Here is a 19,891-nt window from a genome sequence, read left to right as displayed (position 1 = left end):
GCGTCACCGAAGTGTCCAAACTGAAATTGAACTTTATGGATATATATGCTCGTAGGTCTGTGTTGCTCTGTGGTCAGTGACAGATTACAGATAAATCCTTCATTGGCGTTGGACCTACATCCAAAGGGTGCAAGTGTTATTTCAAACGTCTTAATATCATAGAAGTTTGATGTTTATGATAACACTTGAAACACTTCCACGTCCCGTGATATCGAACACGGTGCAGAGTTGGCTTAGCCTGACTCTGTGTTCCTCCTGTCCTGCGAAGTAGGTTCCCTCAACCTATGATGGTACACACAATAACACACAGGAAAGAAAAATAAAACACTAAAAATTAATATCACCAACGTTTTATTTCATGATAGTTTTATTAAGGGGGTCCCTAACGCCAATGACCTTGGAGTTGAATCCCTTAGTTTTGTAATGTTTTTTGTAGCTTATCATATTAACAGCAACGGCTCCAAGCAATATAGTATACCAAATTTACTTCATAAATCACTGTCTTCGATATATTTGGCATCAAAGTTGAACAATTTTAGGCCAAAAAACTGGTTTACTGGCCATAGCTTTTGTGTTAATTAGTTTAAAATTACAATCTGACCAATTTTTAGCGACGTTAAAGACGAACGCAAATGTGTAGATTTTGTACATGTAAAATCCTTCACAGCAATCGAGTAACGAAAAAACTGTTTTGTTTGACGTTGTTTAAAAATAAACAAATTAAGGGTTTCAAAATTCGGCAGACCAGAATGGAGATAAAAGATTGAAGAACCGATAGCCGGTTGTCTTATAATTCTATCTATAGTGCAAATGTAGGAGTAACGACTCAAAACTTGTCAAAAATCGATGAAAACCGCGGGGAGCCCCTTAATTAAAAAAAAGTATTGTAGTGTCAATAATACTACTAAATAACTACTAATTGGTCTTTTTGACCCGTTAGACCGCGGGCCAGGAGCATATTTCGTGAGTCATCGCCTCCCGGCTGATACTTTGTCAGATGATAGTTTAGATGCTGTTTTAAATAAGTAAAAATAGTCAGCCGGTTGTATCGCGGTGGAAAGACCAGCAGCTGTAAAGTGAGCATGTAAAAAATACGCGCCTTACCACTTTATGTCCGCAAAGTATGCGTAATGTGTAAATTGCGTAATCCGTTTATGACGTTTCAGGCGTTTCACCTGATGAAATACTACATGCAAAGTTTCATGTTTTTCTTTATTGCTATCATAAGAAGGTAAAGCGCTTATTTTTTACATGTTCATGCGACTTGCGATTGGTCATGGAAATCTGTTGCTGGCTCGCGGTCTACGTGTAAGCAAAATATTAAACAGAATAACAAAACGTCCGTATGTATTGAGTGTTGACACATTATCCGCAAACAGGTTATAGTTTTTCATATATCTTAAGTAGTTGAGTAAGGCTGTGTTTCCACCAGATGTGCGAGAATGCGTAGCGAGGACTGTTTGTTAAGAACCAATAGAATCACTACACGCTGAGCGCGGAGAACAAATGAAGTGATTCTTAGTTCTTAAAAATAGGGCTTGCAATTCGTGCAATATTTGAATTTGTCGAATATTCGACCTGTTTTGATATTCGAATATTCGACCGCTTAGTTTCCGAATATTTTTTATTACTCGAAAAAATCTATTTCATCCGCTTTAGTTACAGTTTCTGTAAATACCCGGCTAAACGTATTTACAGTAAATGAGGAACGGTAGGTATCCAAATGCGAAGGAAATAATATTTTTACTGTACTCCCCTCGATAGGCTTCGTGAAATTATAGCTATACATAACTCAATTTTAAAGAAAACGAAATCAAAACGTATGTTATTTTTACTGTGCGGCTAATGCTTTTTGTAGGACTGTAGGTACAAAGCAACGTTACGTAAATTTTAAGTTAAGGGTCATTCTGTTTATTCAGTACAAGCGACCTTAAGCGAATATTCGAAGTCTAAACTTTGGCATTTATCGCAATTCGCAAATTTTATCATACCTAACCTGCCCAACTAATGTAACCATGCATCTTTAGTTGAGGAATAATCTACCCAGTAGTCTGTTAATTTATTCAAGAATCAAAACTTGCCAAGACAAATAAATTCAATAAAGATTCAAAATACATTCATATAATCACGCCTATTTCCCGGAGGGGTAGGTAGAGACCACGGATTTCCCCTTGCTACGATCCTGACATGCCTCTTTCGCTTCCTTCACTTTCATAACATTCCTCATACACGCTTGCTGGTTTAATCAGAGAAAGTCCGCCGAGGTCTCCCCCTTCCAGCTCCCTCTTCTACTTCTCCCTTATACACTCTCTTTGTTAGTATTTCACTCATTCTTTCCACACATGTTCGTTCAGTCCACACTTTTCCTTTATCACACTGTTCTTAATTATATCTTATAATCTCACACCACGCACACTTTTCAACGCTCTCATTTCCACTGCATTCACATGGCTCTAATGCCTCTTCTGCCATACCCAATTTTCGCTACCATACATAAGTGTAGGCACCAACACCCCTCTATGCACAACCAACCATGCTTTTTGTGACACCTTCTGCCTGCTCATAAAAGCGTTGAGTGCCCAATCCACAGGATTTCCAGCATTCACTCTCCTATCAATGTCTTCTGTTGTTCAAATACCATTACTTTCGTTTTGTTTACAATTATTTTAATTCCTTTCCTTTAAAAAGATCCATGCATTATAATTACCATCTGCTTCAACTCTTCACCCGACGACGCTAGCAATACCAGGTCATCAGCGTAAAGAAGACATTTGACGAGTAACCCACTCATTCTCAGCCCACATTCATAATTTCTCAAATGATGCACACATTTTACCACTTTGGTAGTGTCTCTCGCGCAAACTTTTCAGTTTAGAAAAAAAATGATATTAGAAACCTCAATATCATTTTTGAAGACATATCCATACCCCACACGTATGGGTTTGATGAATTTATTACTTTTTTTTTCTATTTTTGAGTGAAAATCTTAATGCGGTTCACAGAATACATCTACTTACCAAGTTTCAACAGTATAGTTCTTATAGTTACGGAAAAAAGTGGCTGTGACACGGACGGACAGACAGACAGACGAATCCATTACGGTTCCGTTTTCTGCCATTTGGCTACGGAACCCTAAAAACATATCCCTCGCTACGCATCCTCGCACATCTCTGGTGGAGACGCAACCTGAAGCAGCCTCTCGCCACTACACACGCCACTCGCTCGTCCTGCACGACACACGCCGGCACGACACCGGGAACACATCGTGCAAGGGAGCCACGACACATACACCACATAGCCCACACCCGACACATGTTCTGTACGAACTATTTCTGGGTTTTTCACCGGAATGTTTCGTTCTAAGATGTCTTTGTAAATCATATTTATATCCACTTCTGTTGTTGCCGTGGGTACAAATAAAAGGCTTTTAGTCAGTATGTATCATCTGATGTTTTAGCAAGTCTCCTTTCCAATTGGTCTTATATACGCAATTGCTACATTTGAATAGCTTCACCCCAGTATGTATCGTCAGGTGTCTTTGTAAGTTTGACTTTTGACTGCATTTGTAATCACAATGGCTACACTGAAATGGCTTCGCCCCAGTATGTATCCTCAGGTGGCTTTGTAAGTGTGACTTCAGTTTGCATTTGTAATCACAGTGGCTACACTGAAATGGCTTCGCCTCAGTATGTATCATTAGGTGGTTTTGTAAGTTTGACTTCTGACTGGATCTGTAATCACAGTGGCTACACTGAAAAGGCTTCTCGCCAGTATGTATCATCAGGTGGCTTTGTAAGTGTGACTTCTGACTGGATCTGTAATCACAGTGGGTACACTGAAAAGGCTTCTCGCCAGTATGTGTCCTTTCATGATTTCGTAAGTTTGAACTCCGACTACACTTGTAGTCGCAATGACTACAAGTGTAAGGCTTTTCTCCGGTGTGAATCCTTTGGTGTGTATGTAAGGTTGATCTCTGACTGAATTTGTTATCACAGAAGCTGCACGTAAAAGGCTTCTCGCCAGTATGTGTCCTTTCGTGCCTTCGTAACATAGAACTAGCACTGCACTTGTAGTCGCAATGACTACATTTGTAAAGCTGTTTTCCAGTGAGTATTCTCTGTTGCCTCCGGTTGTGTGTCTGCTGGTGACGTCGCAGGTTTGATTCTACACTGCATTTGAAATCACAGTCGCTACACTCAAAAGGTTTTCCAGCAAAGTGTATTGTTTGGTGTTTGTGTAAATCACTTTTACACGAACTTGTGTAACTACAATGACTTGAATTAAACTTATTCTCCAAAGAGTGACACTTTAAATGAGTCTCCAAACTTTTCTTAGAACTTGTTGTATACTCACATTCAGCACACATGAAATTTGTGACACCGTGTTTGCTTTTCTCGTGTTCTATTACAAGCAATTTGGTTTCAAACGTAAAACTACAAAAATCACAAGCATATCTCTTGGGTCCAGACGATAAGTGGGTATATTGTAAGTGATTCCTTAAAATAGACTTATTTATAAAACGTTCGCCGCAGTGTTCGCAGGCGTATGGTTTGCCTCCGCTGTTCGCAGTGGCGTCGCCGCGGAGGCGCTCGAGCACCACGGAACAAGCCGTCGCGAGCTGTTCCCTGGCGCGGGCGGCGATGCCGTCCGAACACACTGAAACACAAATTAACAAAACAATCTAAACAGATTACAACGCGTATAATTAATTTAACAAACATTACTACGAGTACATTGTGCAGGATTATCATCAAATGAAATCAACAAACGCATCCATCAACACAGAATTAGCGAATATTTAAATATCCTCGGTTTATATCACGAATATAGATGGTAAGCGGATATGACGTCGGATTTTCAATCCGAAAATCGCGGGTTCAAATCCTGGCTCGTGCTAATAAGTTTTTCGGAAGTTATGTAAGGAATAAATAAATAATAATAAATATTATAGGACATTATTACACAAATTGACTAAGTCCCACAGTAAGCTCAACATCTGTTCATATTTACCACTAGCTTTTCGGTGAAGGAAAACGTGAGAAAACCTGCATACATCAGCGAAGAAATTAAAAGGTGCGGTATGTACTTATGTGAAGTCTCCAACCCGTAGCACGGTCGTCGCACATGACAAAAGGCCATAGTCAATATGGGTCGTACAAGTATAATGTAGTGTGGCTCGTACCGTACTGTGTGCAGTAGTGTCTGTGTGTCGCAGTACTCACCCGACACGCGCTCCTCGTCACTCGCCGCGGCCGACACCTCCGACTTGACTGCCCGCTCCTCCACTACAACAATGTTCAGCGTTGGAGATGATGGCGACCAAATGAAAGCAGCGAACTATATATTAACTGGATTTAATGTTGACAGAAGGCTGGTTGGAAAAAGTGCACGAGTCTAGATACATGTAGAAGCTTATATAGCAGCGTACAGCGCCACACTACGGATTGGTAATGAACTATTACATACACTGATGTGGTTAACTAAGCTTAGAGACTACTTATGCTAGTACACAAAAATTACGGTAGATGTCACCTTAATGAGGTTAATGGAACTGAGGTGCCATCTACCGACGATAGAGAGACATAATTTATCTAGATTAAGTAAGTAGGTATTTAGGTATGCTAATACCTACTTGATAAGATAGGTCTTAACAAACAACAACTCTACTTCAGGCTATGTCTAACATTACAGTACGGATGCATTTTTAGTAGTATTAAATACTCCCATTTTCTAGCGTGGATTACCCCAACGGGGATTGGTATTGGTATATATTTGGACAAAATTAATGATTGAATCAATGCATTTTTATGCAGGACACGGCGAAGGAAACATCGTGAGGAAACCGGACTAACCCAAAACGCATAGTTTCTATGGGTTGGAATGTCAGATCAGATGTCAGTCTTTTTCGTAAAAACTTGTGCCTACGCCAATTCTTGGAATTAGTTGAGCGGTCCCAGGCTGAGTATCCACTTTTCTATACAGCTAGTACGGCGACGAGGGTACTTAGGCTAAGTGGGTACTAACTTCAGTTGGGGCGCTGTTTACTGTACAATGGATCTTAAACGAAGTCATCACAATCTACCGATAGCACGGAGTAGTTACAATACCTATAAAAAAACCGGCCAAGAGCATGTCGGGCCACGCTCAGTGTAGGGTTCCGTAGTTACTCTTCCGTCACAATAAGCTAAACTGGAGCTTAAAGTATAGTAAATTGATAACCAAGGGATGAAACGGTACCTTTCACGCGAGTTAAACAAATGGGCAAATTTGCATAATCAGTACCTAATTAAAGTAAGTCTTTTTACTATGAAGGGGGAACTTTTTGCGATAACTCAAAAACAGCTAAACTGATCATGTCCGCTATAGTTTTCATTTAATGTCTTTCTTAAGCTCTAGTTCCACGAATTTTTTCATATTTTTTCGACCTATGGTTCAAAAGTTAGAGGGGGGGGGACACATTTTTTTTTCTTTCGGAGCGATTATTTCCGAATATATTCACTTTATCAAAAAATGTTTGTTGAAGACCCCTATTAGTTTTGAAAGACCTTTCCAACGACACCCCACACTGTAGGGTTGAAGCAAAAAAAAAATTCACCCCCACTTTACGTGTAGGGGAGGTACCCTAAAAAAAATTAAATTTTTAGATTTTATTATACGACTTTGTCGGCTTTATTGATTTGTATATCCATGCCAAATTTCAGCGTTCTAGCACTAACGACCACGGAGCAAAGCCTCGGACAGACAGACAGACAGACAGACAGACAGACAGACAGACAGACAGACGGACATGGCGAAACTATAAGGGTTCCGTTTTATGCCATTTGGCTACGGAACCCTAAAAAACAATACATTTTGGGGGTTCCCCATACTTAGAACTGAAACTCAAAAAATCTTTTTTCATCAAACCCATACGTGTGGGGTATCTATGGATAGGTCTTTAAAAATGATATTGAGGTTTCTAATATCATTTTTTTCTAAACTGAATAGTTTGCGCGAGAGACACTTCCAAAGTGGTAAAAAGTGTGTCCCCCCCCCCCCCCTGTAACTTCTAAAATAACAGAATGAAAAATCTAAAAAACATATATGATATACATTACCATGCAAACTTCCACCGAAAATTGGTTTGAACCAGATCTAGTAAGTAGTTTTTTTTAATACGTCATAAATGGTACGGAACCCTTCATGGGCGAGTCCGACTCGCACTTGGCCGCTTTTTATGACCTATATATGAGTTTAAGTCAATATTTATTTTTCGAAAATATGTATGTATTTGTACATAAAATTTAAGCTTAAGCTCTATTTATAAAACTGTAGATGACTCAAAAAGAATTTGAACTTTTTTGTGTAAAACTTGATTTTTGCAAAGTGTTACTTGTCACTTTTTGATATCTATCAGTAAGGGTATTTGGACTAGGTCCCATAGTGGCAACATCGCCGTCAAAAAGGCGTATTGCACTAAGTAACAATAACAATAGATGGTTTTTTTTTGTAAGTGGCTTTAACTCTGAAATTAGGCGAAAAAGTTTATAGGATATTTTAGTCTTTAAATATGATCAGGAATATACTGTTAAAATCTTTGGCAATGCTCACGGGCACCGTATATATCACAGAAGAAATACAAAATTACGTATAAATTTAAAAAAAAATTAACACTTAGGATTGTGACGAACTTTTTTTAGGTTTGCTTGAGTATTTATGAGCAATATGGCGACAATATTAAATATTTCGAACAAAGTAATTCATTTTTATAGCGAATATCGGCGTATTAATTTTGTGTTGTGCCGTTAGTCACCAAAATTTATCAGCAATACCGTGACGCCAATCCAGCCGTGGCACAACTGGTCAGCGGTCGGTCTTGCTCATAAGGCGGCATCGCAATCCGACCAATGGCATAACGGCACAAAGCTGCCATCTGGACATTCTTTAACATTACTCCACGTTATTCACGACAAACTTTTGCGTATTGCGCGTCTAGCTGTATGCTTAGTTCCTAAATGAACTATTTCGCGATAGAACGTTATTTTAGATGAGTAGCTAAAGCTGCGATATGTACTGTAATAGTACATTACGATACAAGTGCGAAAAATAGGATATTCGAAACGAGTGGCGATAAATTAAAACACGACCGAAGGGAGTGTTTTAAATCGACACGAGTTGCGAATTACCTATTCGCACATGTATCGTACAACGTTTTACAGTACATATGGCCCTTTAAATGTTCGACACAGTAACGTAATATGCTACTTCTCGCACTAGTGCTATAAAGTAGCCCCATATGTACTGTAATAGTACATTACTATAGAGGCCGGGAAACGTAGGGTTGCAGGCCAAGTAGATATATACGGCGGCGGATAGAGATACGCGGCCGGCAACCCCGTTTCTCGCCGAGATATGTATAGTGCTTTTCTCAAACTTGCAATTAAAACGAATAACCGGCCAAGAGCATGTCGGGCCACGCTCAGTGTAGGGTTCCGTAGTTACTCTTCCGTCACAATAAGCTAAACTGGAGCTTAAAGTATAGTAAATTGTTAACCAAGGGATGAAACGGTACCTTTCACCCGAGTTAAACAAATAGGCAAATTTGCAAAATCAGTACCTAATTAAAGTAAGTCTTTTTACTATGAAGGGGAAACTTTTTGCGATAACTCAAAAACAGCTAAACTGATCATGTCCGCTATAGTTTTAATTTAATGTCTTTCTTAAGCTCTACTTCCACGATTTTTTTCATATTTTTTGGACCTATGGTTCAAAAGTTAGAGGGGGGGGGACACATTTTTTTTTCTATCGGAGCGATTATCTCCGAATATATTCACTTTATCAAAAAATGTTTCTTGAAAACCCCTATTAGTTTTGAAAGACCTTTCCAACGATACCCCACACTCTAGGGTTGAAGCGAAAAAAAAAATTCACCCCCACTTTACGTGTAGGGGAGGTACCCTAAAAAAAATTAAATTTGTAGATTTTATTGTACGACTTTGTCGGTTTTATTGATTTATATATCCATGCCAAATTTCAGCTTTCTAGCACTAACGACCACGGAGCAAAGCCTCGGACAGACAGACAGACAGACAGACAGACGGACATGGCGAAACTATAAGGGTTCCGTTTTATGCCATTTGGCTACGGAACCCTAAAAATTGTAGTCAATTTGTTTTGTGGCGACCTACTCGGCTCGCCACTCTACCAGCGGTGTACAACCTTACGCGCGAAGTCTGCGCGCCTGCGCGATGCGCCACCGCCGTTGCTTAGCAACAAATATGCACAACAAATCACCGTACCAAGCTAACCTAGCACCTAACTGAAGCTAGTTGATGGTTGGATACCAAGACGTTGTGTCACAATTTGACGTTAAAAAACAAAAGAAGGTTGCTTTACAGTCCTAGGTGTGTAAGGCAGTATGAAATTCCTTTACATATCATCTTCACTCATGCCATCTGATATGTAGTATTTCCAGACCTAATTTGACGTAAGTCATGTCATCATTTCATAGCAAGTTTGAGAAATAGTACATTACGATACAAGTGCAAAAAATAGGAAATTCGAAACGAGTGGCGATAAATTAAAACACGACCGAAGGGAGTGTTTTAAATCGACACGAGTTGCGAATTACCTATTCTCACATGTATCGTACAACGTTTTACAGTACATATGGCCCTTTAAATGTTCGACACAGTAACGTAATATGCTAATTTTCGCACTAGTGCTATAAAGTAGCACCATATGTACTGTAAATAATGTTATGAAAATACGTTCTAATAATACCTAGAAACATAATAAAAGCAATAGAATAATTGGAGTCTGATTTCCATTAGAACTAGTGACTTGTACATGAAGCAGGTACTCACCCCACAGCGGCTCATCCTCGTCGCTCGCCGCGTCGCCGGCCGCCATGTTTAACCGGAGCATGTCATCTAGAGCAACCAACACTACATTCAACCTGATGTTCCTCGAGTTACGGGGATCGAGTAAAAAAGTTAACTGTGAGAAACATTTTCTTTACAATAACTAGTTATGTCAAAGGATTTTAGTGATTTTACTCAACACAAGTTATTTACTTCTCAAAGTTTTTTTTTTGGACCTTAGTGTCCTTATCCAAATGATAATATAAAATGTTTTCCAAAACTTTCCTTGTTTCATTGACCTTTTGATTTTTGGTTATTCAGTAAAATCTTTTTGAAAGGCAAACCTTATTATTGGGATTTGAGACAGATGTTATTAATTATCAGTTTATTATAGTTAGTAGATATGGTGGAATGACAAGTAATCCTTTAACTTCTTATTGACCTCATAGGAAAAACCGGCCAAGTGCGAGTCGGACTCGCGCAGTCGCCCACCGAAGGTTCCGTTCAAACCTGTAGGTATATATTGTTATATGATGTCATTAAAAATTTACGGTTTTCGAAATTTTTCCTTTATCTGTGGTATAGGACGTTGCTTCGTACCAAATTTCAAGATTCTGAGTTCACGCGAAGTACCCTGTAGGTTTTGATTCCCTTGCGAGTATCGAAAATTTGCGGCATAAACGGCTTTATCTTTTGATTGCGTTGGCTTAAAAGTTTGATTTTTTTCACATTTCCAAGGGACAGTAGACCTGAGTATTTGATATAAATATCAGCTGGATACCTCCACGCGTTCCTGAGAAAAAGAGCGTCTTGACAAATAGACAGACGGACGGACGGACAACAAAGTGATCCTATAAGGGTTCCGATTTTTCCTTTCGAGGTACGGAACCCTAAAAACATTATAACTTCACGTGGAGATCATGATCAGTTCAATTCTATCCTAATATATTTACATTATTCCAAGTAACATTTTAGTCCTATAATTTTGGTTTTTAACGCTAAAAGGTTTATATGTGACCTAACCTTTATATGGTCTAGTTGTCGTATTAAGGTTTCAGAGGTGACCGCCTGTCGTATAAAAGCGTTCGGCAACACCTTTTTGCTCTATAAGCTTATACCCTCGTAAGGCCCAAGGTCCTACCTATAGGACTTATTCAGTTCGATGAAATTTAAATCATATTCAATTAGGACAGAGTTGCATTTGTTTTGTTTCGTGCAATTTTCAAACAAAATAAAATCTACTGTATTCCGTGCACTATAGGTTCAAATTCCAGTGGCAAATTTTGGATTTTTCATTTCTATGGCTGGGCCTTAAGAGGATACAGTGAATATGTTTTATTAGCAATTGATGTAAAGGTTTACTTCACCATTTTATAGAGCTGTTATAGGCGTGTATTATAACAGGTATAAATATAACCACTATAGAGCAATATTACTCTATAATAGTATTTGGAATCACTATTATGCAAATAATTTGTGCTATTAAAGTTACCTGCAAGCCGCTATAGTTGTTGTATTTTAACAGAGACAAAAACCCAACTATACAACGATTTTAGGATAAAGAGGCTTTAGAGATCACTACTATAGTATATAATACTTTAGTAGTCATATGAACATTATTATAGAACTGTTTTGCTCTATATTAGCGTTTTTGGGACATATTTATAGCGTTAAAAGACTTAAAAGCGCTATAGTCGTTTTTACATCCCTATTATAAGTATTATAACTCATCGCGGTACACGTTACAATGACTCTTTTATATCACAGATACACATAGTATAATGATACAGATACTTACAGATAGTATAATGGTTGTGGTTTTTTTTCATAACACAACAGCGCTACAGGTGAGTTTTTATATCTTTTATAAACCGAGTTATATACATAAAGGTAGAAAACAGCTTCTTTTATATGACAGTTTTGACCTAAAATTTCTTCTTATATCTTGCTTATATAAGTTCAGATCAAAGCCACATTAACCTAATATGTACTATTATAACGGTAAAACTTCCGTCGCATATACTTTTGCACCAAGGACCGTATTATTCGACATCTAAATTACTTATTATAGATTATAAGGAACCGATGACATCATGATATACTCAACTGTAATAATTGATAAATTTTTAGACTGTGGGTATTTTTATTTAATTGTTAGATTGTTTAATTATTTTTATGTAAATATTTGTACGCTTGCTTGCATGCTGAATACAAGGAATCCTTTTTATGTACTGCATTATTACAAATAAAGAATTATGAATTATATTAATTACTACTTATCACCATTTTATAAACGACTTTCTTTAGTGCCGTTTTTGTGAAGTAAACACACAACAAAACCACTCACAACACTTGATGGAAAACTTAATAGCAAATTGCGTAGTAAAGGAACTAAGTATTCTACAATAGTATAAAAAACCACTAAAGTAGAATTTTGAATGCTACTATAGTATAAAAAAGTGATATAATGGAATCACAAATGCTACTATAGTATAAATTAACACTACGAGTATAATGGCGTTACTGACAACCATAGAGCACAAGAGTCATCATAACATCACTTTTATAGACCAGAAAGGTCACGACTTACACTGCTACAGATCTACTATATCACCGAATGGCACTCCAACTACGCCATTTCGGCTTTATACAATCGGCTTAGGTCTTTTATAGAACCATTAGGTGGTATTTGAGATAAGTTCTATTGACTGCTATAGAACCACAAATTGTTACTTGGGCATACAGAAGAGAAATTTTAAGTGTGTGCTTGCCTAGCTGCTATCAAGTCAGACCTCGTAAATCTGTCATTAGAACTAAGCACTCACGTAATATCTCATCAGGAGTCCCAACGTCATCCAGCGTTTCTGGCTTGACCGTGGCCTCTTCACCTGAAGCAAACATACAACTTAATAAGCAACGGGCTAGCTTATCTACAAGCTATTCTGACATAGTAACCATAACTGTGAACCAAGTCCAGCAAAAGCCTACAGTCAGACCAAGATAAGTTGGCAGGGATTTTGATAGCCCAGACGGTGCAAGTGTCAATTAAACATCATAATTTCATAGAAATTTGACATTTAACGCATTCACTGCCGGGAACCCACCTGGTGGGCGCTCGTGAACTTTGTTCAGATGCCGGACAACCCGCTGGGCGGGTTGTTTTGTACGCAGCTATAGACCACCGGTTTCTGGGGTAGTGCGCCGTTTTTTGTCTGGCAGTGAATGTGTTAAAATAACCCGTGCAACGCCTGGGCTATCAAAATTCAAATATTCAAAAAATTCAAAATTCAAAAATTTATTCTGCAAGTAGGCCTCTTACACAAAGCTCTTTTACAAAATGACCGACACTAATTTCATCATTTAAAAGTTGCATCTGGCATCTTAAGATGTACCGATCATTTTTTATATAGGAAATTTGTTTTTTTGTAGGAGCTTTGCCATTATTTATTTGCTTACCGCATACCGTATAAAATGCCGCATCTCGGTCCAATAAATTGAGTAATTGGAAAATGTTTAATCTTTTCTTTCCTATATTACTGTTGAGCTTAAAATTCCAGCCTTCAAGGAAATTCGTTGTACGGTGACGTTCTCCAAACACTGTCCATATTTCTATAAACTCTTCGCTACGGAGCCAGAAATTCTCGAAGTACGTTAAGAACTTCTCCAAGTTGTTTTCGTCCTTTAATTCAGTCGATTCAGTTATCCAAATCGCTGCCAACTTATCTTGGTTGGACGCCATTACATTATCCACTGTAGAGGAGCAGTTACTCACGCGACACAGGCTCCTCACTGGTCCCATCTCCATCCTGCATTCCTGACTCCACTGCGGGGTCTTGCTCTAGAGCAAACAAACACAACACAAATCACATTATTTATTTATTTATTTATTTTTCTTGGCTTACGTGGGACTTAGTCAATTTGTGTAGGAATGTCCCTATACTATTTATTTATATAATTAAGTAAAGAATATTATTATGTAAACATCATTAAGTTTTTTGTGATCAATAAATTTAAAAAATATACATAATATTTTTTATTTTATTTATGCTAATACAGAGATTTTAAAGAAGTCCAATAACACTATCTGGCAGGATAATGGGCAGTCAACCCTGTATGGCTTCCCTACCTTTGCTGTTTTCTCTCTGCAGCCACGCCTGCAGCTCCGCCTGGCTGCGCTGCACTTGCAGCTTGAAGTCGCTCGCGTCTCGCAGGCGGCCCACGCACGCCGAGCAGATGCCGCACGAGCCCGAACAGCCCAATACCAGCTGCATGTTAACTAATCAATCAAGTGAAGTGATAACCTAACACTATTTCTAACAATAACATCCATCTTTAAGTTAACATCATTTTAAGTTTGTGTAAGTTTTGCTACACAGACAGTTCAACCACCCGCTATATATTGGTTTTGTGGACTACACAAAGGCATTTGATAGTATAACTCACAGCTCAATTTGGGAAGCACTTCTATCAAAAAGAATAAACAAGGTCTATATAAACATTATTAATTACATCTACTCACAAAGTACAAGCCGAGTAAAACTAGAAAGCAAAGGGAATGGGATAATCATTGGACGGGGCGTCAGACAAGGTGATCCTCTGTCACCAAAACTGTTCATAGCTGTACTGCAAGGAGTATTTGAGAAAATCAACTGGACTAACGAGGGACTCAGAAATACTTAAAGACTGTCACCTAAGTCACCTCAGATTTGCAGATGACATTGCTATCTTCGCCGAAACAGCTACTGAGCTAGAACAAATGCTACAGACCTTGGATACTCAAAGCAAATAGCCGGGTCCACACAGAGCGAACATACGCGCGAGGCAATTTCCTCACGCACAAACCGGCCAGTCCGAGGCACGTATACGTGCTCGCTCGCTCGCTCTGTGTGGACCCGCCTAATTAGTAGGACTATAAATGAACGCCAAAAAACCAAACTAATGACAAATTATAGTATAAGACTAACTAACTAACAGAATGGAATCAATTAGCAAAAAAACTAACTCCGCCGTAGACGGTCCTAAGCCCGGTTTGAGAAAGGAGAAAGGTAGGCAGAGAGGTGTAGAACTGCCATAAATACACCAACGCCGAGCAACAGGCGGCGGTCAATTAACTTGTCCCTAGGCAATGGCAACCTTGAGGAATTAAAAAGCCTCTAAAATGCACAGCTCTCCAAAACGTTTGGCCAACGTGGCGAGGCTATGGCTATTACCTTCATGGAAAGTACAAACAAACCAAGGCCCCGAGTTCCCAGGGTCCGCACTGTCCCTGGCTACGACAGCGGCCTCGAGTACAGTGTGGACAGGGGTGCTAAGAATCGCTGGAAGAGACCCGGCTGGCACACAAAACTATATTTGGCTACGTATAGTACAAGGACCTTGAGATTGCTAGCGATACTGGAAGAGTTAGAAGAAGATCTCACTGGCATAAAGTGGGATGTCATAGGTCTAAGCGAAGTGAGGCGTGAAGGGGAGGATACCATAAAACTAAATTCCGGAAATATCCTCTTCCATACAGGCTCTACGAGTTCAGCGGTAGGTAGTGTGGGGTTCTTAATAAACAAGAAACTAACCAACAACGTAACGGCACTTGGAAGTATTTCACCACGTGTAGTCTACGCTATCATCAAAATAAATGCGCGATACTCTATTAAGATAGTCCAAGTCTACCCAGCCAACACATAAGCCAGATAGAAGCGAAAATATACCACAATAAGCAGTGTCAAGCTTTATTACTTTTGTATCACAGCTGACGTTATGGCTTTATTTTGAATAAGAGAGTTCTTAAATTAAAATAATGTTGTAAGCTTACTAAATTCTGTATAAAGTTCGCGGTATTTTTTCAAGCTGAATAGTAATCAAGAGTAGAATCTGCTAAACAAGCGATATTCAAATAAAAGTAATTGAAAAAGCTATTATCTGCACAGTAGCTGAAATTTTTGCATTTTCCTGTATAACATATTTAAGCAAAGCAGTTAAACAGCAAAACGCTGAATATTAGACAAAATATTTTCTTTAAGCTGCATAGTGTACGAAATGGTACTAATTTATTCAGATGCTGAATATTTTAGAATTTTTCTTCTTTACACAGCTGACTTCTGCATAATTGAAAATAAACTCCTTGTTTTACCTAACTTATAGCGCTATAAGCGTACAATTGTCTTTATGTTAAGCTTAAAACAATATCAGTTGCAAATGTGGGTATCTTAAGCAGCAAATAACTGGTTAGTTGAAGATATCGTATGTTTATATCCAGATATTTCACCATTTTGTGTCACAGTGATAATTAAATGCTGCATCAACAATATGCCTCCTCAGAAAAATAATAACAAAAGCGTAAATGATTCATGGAAAAAAAGAAAGAGAACGGGAGGAATAAGAAGAAAGTGTTCACGGAGAGTATGTAAAGATAAAAAATAGTATCTGTGCAGTAATACAAAAGGATTTGACAAATGTATTTGAGAAATGTATAATTATTGTACTTTAAATCAAATAATTTCTGGATATGTAGTCGCATGTGAACTATTATGGTGAAATAAGCTACATAATCACTGAAATAGACACTTTTATTCAAATTGGCCGTCCGCCATTAACTAACGTTCGACATAACCTCTTTTTATAAAAATCCTCAACATTTATCTTATCAAACACTTTGTTTAGTGTGTAGGAAACATAAGCAGTCATACAAAATTTGATTCTCATTATTTGCTGGGACTGAAATTTGATAAAAAGTAAAGATAATTTAATTTAAATATTATTTTACATTTGTTTACCTTTTAAATTGTAGCTTTATCTTAAGGCGCTCAAAAAATTTTATATTAATCATATTGATAATTCACAGTAAAGTGCCATGCGTTTATATAATTCACCTTAAACTTACTTAAAATATATGAAACAATTTACTTACCAAATTTTTGAAGACGTGATCAGCGACCATTAGAATTTTGTGAACTAAGTAACACAAAATAATCTCGTCACAATGAAAAATACATTTATACTTTTTTAACTTGCATAATTTCTTTATAAAACTACTCCTGAGATCGGAATCATGAATATCATTTGAATATTTGAACTCACAAATTAACAACTGCATAAAAGATGTATAATTTCTGGACTAAAGAAAAATCAGAATTTATGCAGAAGATATTCAGTGTGTTGTATATTTATTCAGCTGCTATGTGGCTATTAATCAAATGTTATCCAAATTGAAGCAAGATATTTTGTGCCCAAATTGCCTGAATATCATCTGTATAAGCGCTTACACAGAAGTTATACAAATACTTTATCCAGCTTAAAGTCAAAAGAATTGCTTTTACGCAAAATTTATTCAGCTAATCTGTGTTGGCTGGGTATGCCCCCGCCTCCACTAGAACTCACGATCGGACCGCAGTCGAAACCTTCTATGACGACGTCGATAAAGCGTTGCGAGAAGGCGTAAAAGCGCAATTTAACATCGTAATGGGGGACTTCAACGCGAAGCTAGGCACTAAGAGCGAAGATGAAACCTATATCGGCCGATTCGGAGTTGGGAGTAGAAATGCCAAGGGACAGATGCTAGTTAATTACCTGGAGTCGAAGAAATTCTTTTCCATGAATACTTTCTTTTGCAAAAAACTACAAAGGAAGTGGACATGGGCTAGTCCAGACGGGGAAACAAAGAATGAAATTGACCTTATAAGTGCAGATAAGAAACGCGTAGTTACAGACGTGACCGTCCTCAAAAAAATTGAAAATTAGTGACCACCGCCTCGTGTGTAGTACGATATGCATCAACACCAAGCTGGAAAGAAGAAAACTGGTATCAAAACCATTGGCTAACCTACAATACCCCATAGGAGTTCACGAAGAGTTTGAAAGAAAGCTCAACTTAACTCTTGCACGCTCTGATGCTGACTACTTCGAAAAGAGCCTAGACTACAAGTACAGCACATTTATTACAAACGTCACTAGCAGTGCCAAGGAGATATTTAGGCGGACTAAAGACAAAGCTAAACTATCCTCTGATACGCTTTTGCTTCTCAAACTGCGCGAACATTTGTCTTCGGAGCAGTACAACTCCCAGGAACACCGGAGCCTAAACGGACAGATATCCAAGGCAGTTAGACGGGATATCAGGAGAAGAAAAACGCAAAGAATTCACTGCTTAATAGACAAACATCCGGCCGGGGAAAAACAAAGGTGTTTCAGAGGGCTACGAGTAGTGGCACTAGCCAGCTTAACAAACTGGAAGACGAAGATGGCCATATAGTAACGGACACTCCAGGGCTGTTAAATGTGATAGCCAAATTGTATGGGAAACTATATGAATCACAAAATACACAGTATTTGACGGACGGTGCAGAGTGCTCACGTGCAACTCTTAAGCAGGCTTTGAAACAACTTAAGGCTACAAAGCTCCGGGCGAAGATGGCATTACCACGGAACTGCTTAAAGCAGGTGGACGCCCGATACTGAAAGAACTGCGATGGATCTTTAACGAAGCTCTATTCACCGGTGAAACATCAGAAGAGTGGCAGAACAGCATGGTAACATTATTTCACAAGAAAGGCGCCAAGACAAGTCTTAAAAATTACCGACCTATTGCTCTCCTAAGCCAAGTGTACAAAGTATTCTCACGAGTTGTCACATCGAGAATATCACGAAGATTGGACGAATACCAGCCAAAAGAGCAAGCGGGCTTCAGGAGCGGTTTTAGTACAGTCGATCATATTTTCACAGTGAGGCAAGTGATACAAAAATCACTTGAGTACAACCTACCACTATACCTTGCCTTCGTGGATTATGAGAAGGCGTTTGATACGGTGGAGCATTGGGCAGTTTTTGACTCCTTAAAGTGTTGCCGAATAGACTACAGATACATTCAGCTGTTGAAAAGCCTTTACTTTACTTTAAGATCGACCTGTTGGCCACCCCTGACCTAGTGTCCAAAGCCTCAATAGAAATCAGATTAAAAAAAAAAGAATTTAAGCAAAATACACGATTCATATAAAACTATCATTCATGTCAAATAATATATATAAACCTGTTAAAAAAATATGGAATAAATAAAGCTTTCTTAATAATAATAATTGCTACACTAACAAGTATAACACTTACATTTATGTCAAAGCACTCTTTGATCATGTTGGCATAAATCTCTGTTTCCCCGAGATGTGTGTACGGCGTCGTCAGGTCCTTGTCCTGAGCACGCCGCAGGCAGCAGCAACACGCGTACACCGCGTCCATCGCGGCAACTGCTACGCTGTTTGTATGAACTCGCCAATCCACAAAGGTAGCCCTTAGACAAGCTCTCACAGCAGGAACGATACAGGATACCTCTAAATGAAATTAAAGCTGTAGCGATACAAAAATAACAATTGTACTCGAAAGCGCGCTGGTCCGAATACTTTCTCGTTCGCACACTACTGCCTATCGCGCTTAGCGGACCGACCGACCCAAGCGCACACGAAGGCCTCCATTTGTTAGCTAACGGTCTAGCTTGGGAGACGGCCTCTGCTATGCTCAAAGTGAACCAACAAATGAACACGGGTTGAGAAACGTCACTACGTACCGCCCTAAACTTCATATTCGGTTGACCTTTAGTCTATGCAGTAGACATCTCTGAGGGACCGAGCAAGGGGTGAGAACGCCGCAGCGTACCGCCTTCCGCTCATAGTTATATGTTTTATATCTAGGCAATTAACCTGTATTACTTGATATTGTTCTGTTATAAGTTAAAAACCAATAAACCACTGGTTACCACTTGGTGTCCCATTCCATTCCCTACAAAACTTAATGACACAAAGTTAAAATTCTAATCACTAAAGTGATGTAGCCACGGACAAGTATCATATGTAGATAAAACAAATTGCTTTGCTTTCGTTTCATGATTGTTTTGATTAACAAGCTAAGTAGCTAACCTCAAATCAAATCCTAAAAAATAAAATGTACACATTTGACAGATACCACCGGCGCGCACTTGTGACTTGTGACACTTGACTTTAATATATTTTAAGTATGATCCAGACGGGACAATTTACGTCTGATTGATTGTCAGCTTAATTATTGTGTTT

General features: G+C 38.6%; 1 protein-coding gene across 4 annotated transcripts; it reads right to left on the bottom strand.

Moving 5' to 3' along the window:
* Window positions 1–334: 334 nt before the first annotated feature.
* On the bottom strand, window positions 335–19,803 carry LOC133529997 (gastrula zinc finger protein XlCGF57.1-like). 4 transcript variants are annotated; one of them, XM_061867785.1, is made up of 8 exons: window positions 19,739–19,803; window positions 18,936–19,156; window positions 13,969–14,107; window positions 13,615–13,680; window positions 12,668–12,730; window positions 9,846–9,911; window positions 5,223–5,285; window positions 335–4,656 (listed from the first exon to the last, which is right to left on the bottom strand). In XM_061867785.1, the coding sequence occupies exons 2-8, from the start codon at window positions 19,062–19,064 to the stop codon at window positions 3,428–3,430; spliced, it is 1,755 nt and encodes a 584-aa protein (XP_061723769.1). In that variant the 5' UTR covers window positions 19,065–19,156; window positions 19,739–19,803; the 3' UTR covers window positions 335–3,427. The 4 variants fall into 4 exon arrangements, with proteins under 4 accessions (XP_061723769.1, XP_061723770.1, XP_061723771.1 ...); XM_061867786.1 differs by having other exon boundaries at window positions 19,390–19,765; XM_061867787.1 differs by lacking the exon at window positions 9,846–9,911.
* Between the last annotated feature and the right edge of the window lie 88 nt (window positions 19,804–19,891).

The sequence above is a fragment of the Cydia pomonella genome, chromosome 22 (assembly GCF_033807575.1).
Source record: "Cydia pomonella isolate Wapato2018A chromosome 22, ilCydPomo1, whole genome shotgun sequence".
Classification (NCBI taxonomy): Eukaryota; Metazoa; Arthropoda; class Insecta; order Lepidoptera; family Tortricidae; genus Cydia; species Cydia pomonella.
The sequence above is the reverse complement of the archived record's forward strand: the minus strand, read 5'-3'. Positions and strand labels throughout refer to the sequence as shown.

Bases quoted from the DNA above. Each gene is read 5' to 3' on its own strand.
- LOC133529997 (XM_061867785.1), bottom strand. From the start codon at position 19,064: ATGGACGCGGTGTACGCGTGTTGCTGCTGCCTGCGGCGTGCTCAGGAC. The intron at 5,286-9,845 runs GTGAGTACCTGC...ACATTGTTGTAG, and splicing joins CGAGGATGAGCCGCTGTGGG to TGGAGGAGCGGGCAGTCAAG. The intron at 4,657-5,222 runs GTGAGTACTGCG...TTTGTGTTTCAG, and splicing joins TGACGAGGAGCGCGTGTCGG to TGTGTTCGGACGGCATCGCC.